The sequence below is a fragment of the Elephantulus edwardii genome, unplaced genomic scaffold (assembly GCF_000299155.1).
Source record: "Elephantulus edwardii isolate Elephantulus edwardi_28Jun2011 unplaced genomic scaffold, EleEdw1.0 scaffold00074, whole genome shotgun sequence".
Classification (NCBI taxonomy): Eukaryota; Metazoa; Chordata; class Mammalia; order Macroscelidea; family Macroscelididae; genus Elephantulus; species Elephantulus edwardii.
In genome coordinates, this window is record NW_006399824.1 from 2,689,263 (window position 1) to 2,690,632 (window position 1,370).

At 40.7% G+C, this 1,370-nt stretch overlaps 1 protein-coding gene across 1 annotated transcript; it reads left to right on the forward strand.

The window, feature by feature from the left end:
* Positions 1-518: 518 nt before the first annotated feature.
* Positions 519-835, forward strand: LOC102860230 (cytochrome c oxidase subunit 7A2, mitochondrial-like). Its single transcript, XM_006888975.1, has one exon. It carries the CDS (start codon positions 522-524, stop codon positions 771-773), a length of 252 nt encoding a protein of 83 aa, XP_006889037.1. The 5' UTR covers positions 519-521; the 3' UTR covers positions 774-835.
* The last annotated feature ends 535 nt before the right edge of the window (positions 836-1,370 follow it).

A 1,370-nucleotide genomic window follows, 5' to 3' on the forward strand; every position in this document is an offset into this window, starting at 1 on the left:
GTTCTTTTGACAGTCCATGGGCTCTTCAATACTCTTCTCCACCACAGTTCAAATGTATTGATTCTTCTATCATCCTTCATTATCCAGCTCCCCAATGCATAGCAAGCAGGCCTTGTAGAGTTGTTTGAGTTTTTAGTAAGATGATGATCATGCAGAAAGCCAAATACAGTGACTGACCCAAAGGTACTCTAGTAAAAGATGTGATAAAGTAACAAAGATTATTGGGCTGGGAACGAATCAACCTCAGGTTGACTGAGACACAGAGAAATGCAGAGAACAAGCTCTTAAGAGAGCCTGCATGATTGACAATATGCTAAAGCTAAAAAGAATGCAACATGTGTGATAAAGTATTATTCTCTTCATGAATCATAATGAAATGCAAAAACACAATTCATAAAAGAAAAAATAAAATACAAAGGTGGTCAATAAATGTGAAAGAACAGGCAGTTCCGGTTCCGGTGGGGCTGACGTCGTTAAGTTTGTTCAGTTGTCGCTGTTGGTGGGCAAAAAATACAGCCAAGATGCTGCGGAATCTGCTGGCTCTTCGTCAAATTACCCAGAGGACCATAAGTTCTGCTTCACGCAGACAGTTTGAAAATAAAGTTCGAGAAAAACAAAAGCTGTTTCAGGAGGATAATGGAATTCCAGTGTATCTAAAGGGTGGGATAGCTGATGCCCTCCTGTATAGAGCCACCATGCTTCTTACAGTTGGCGGAACAGCATATGCCATATATCAGATGGCTGTGGCTTCGTTTCCCAAGAAGCAGGATTGACTTCAAATTATCATCCCAGCTCTGGCTTCAGTTTCATTCCGTGCCCTATGGACCAGTAATCTGATCAAAAGAGCTCTTCTTTGGGGATCACTATTGACTTGCACTAACTGTCACCAATAAAGCAGTCTTTACCATGAAAAAAAAATGTGAAAGAACAGTTTACCATTATTACCAAAAGCTGACAAGAATTGAGGTTGTTGTCCTTGTTATTTTAAATTTAATAACCAGTCCTGGAAAGGGCAGTTCACTGACTGCTATAAGAGACTGTAAAATGGGACATGTCTAAAGGACAGATTAAAAGTGCATTTGGAAAATCTAGGAAGCCCTTATGGCAGTGGTTAAGTGATTGGCTGCTAAGGGAAAGATTGACAGTTCAAACCCTCCCAGCAGCTCTGAGGGACCAAAGACTTACGTAAAGATAACAGACAAGATGACTGCATGTGGCCATTCTGCTCAGTAAGACATGAAGGTGACATGGGTTGGAATGGACTTTATGGCATCTAACAACAACCAGCACAAATCTTTAAACCATCCAGTCACAGACTAGAGATATCTGCCTGGATCACTAAAATCTCAATCTCCTTCCCTGACTCTTAT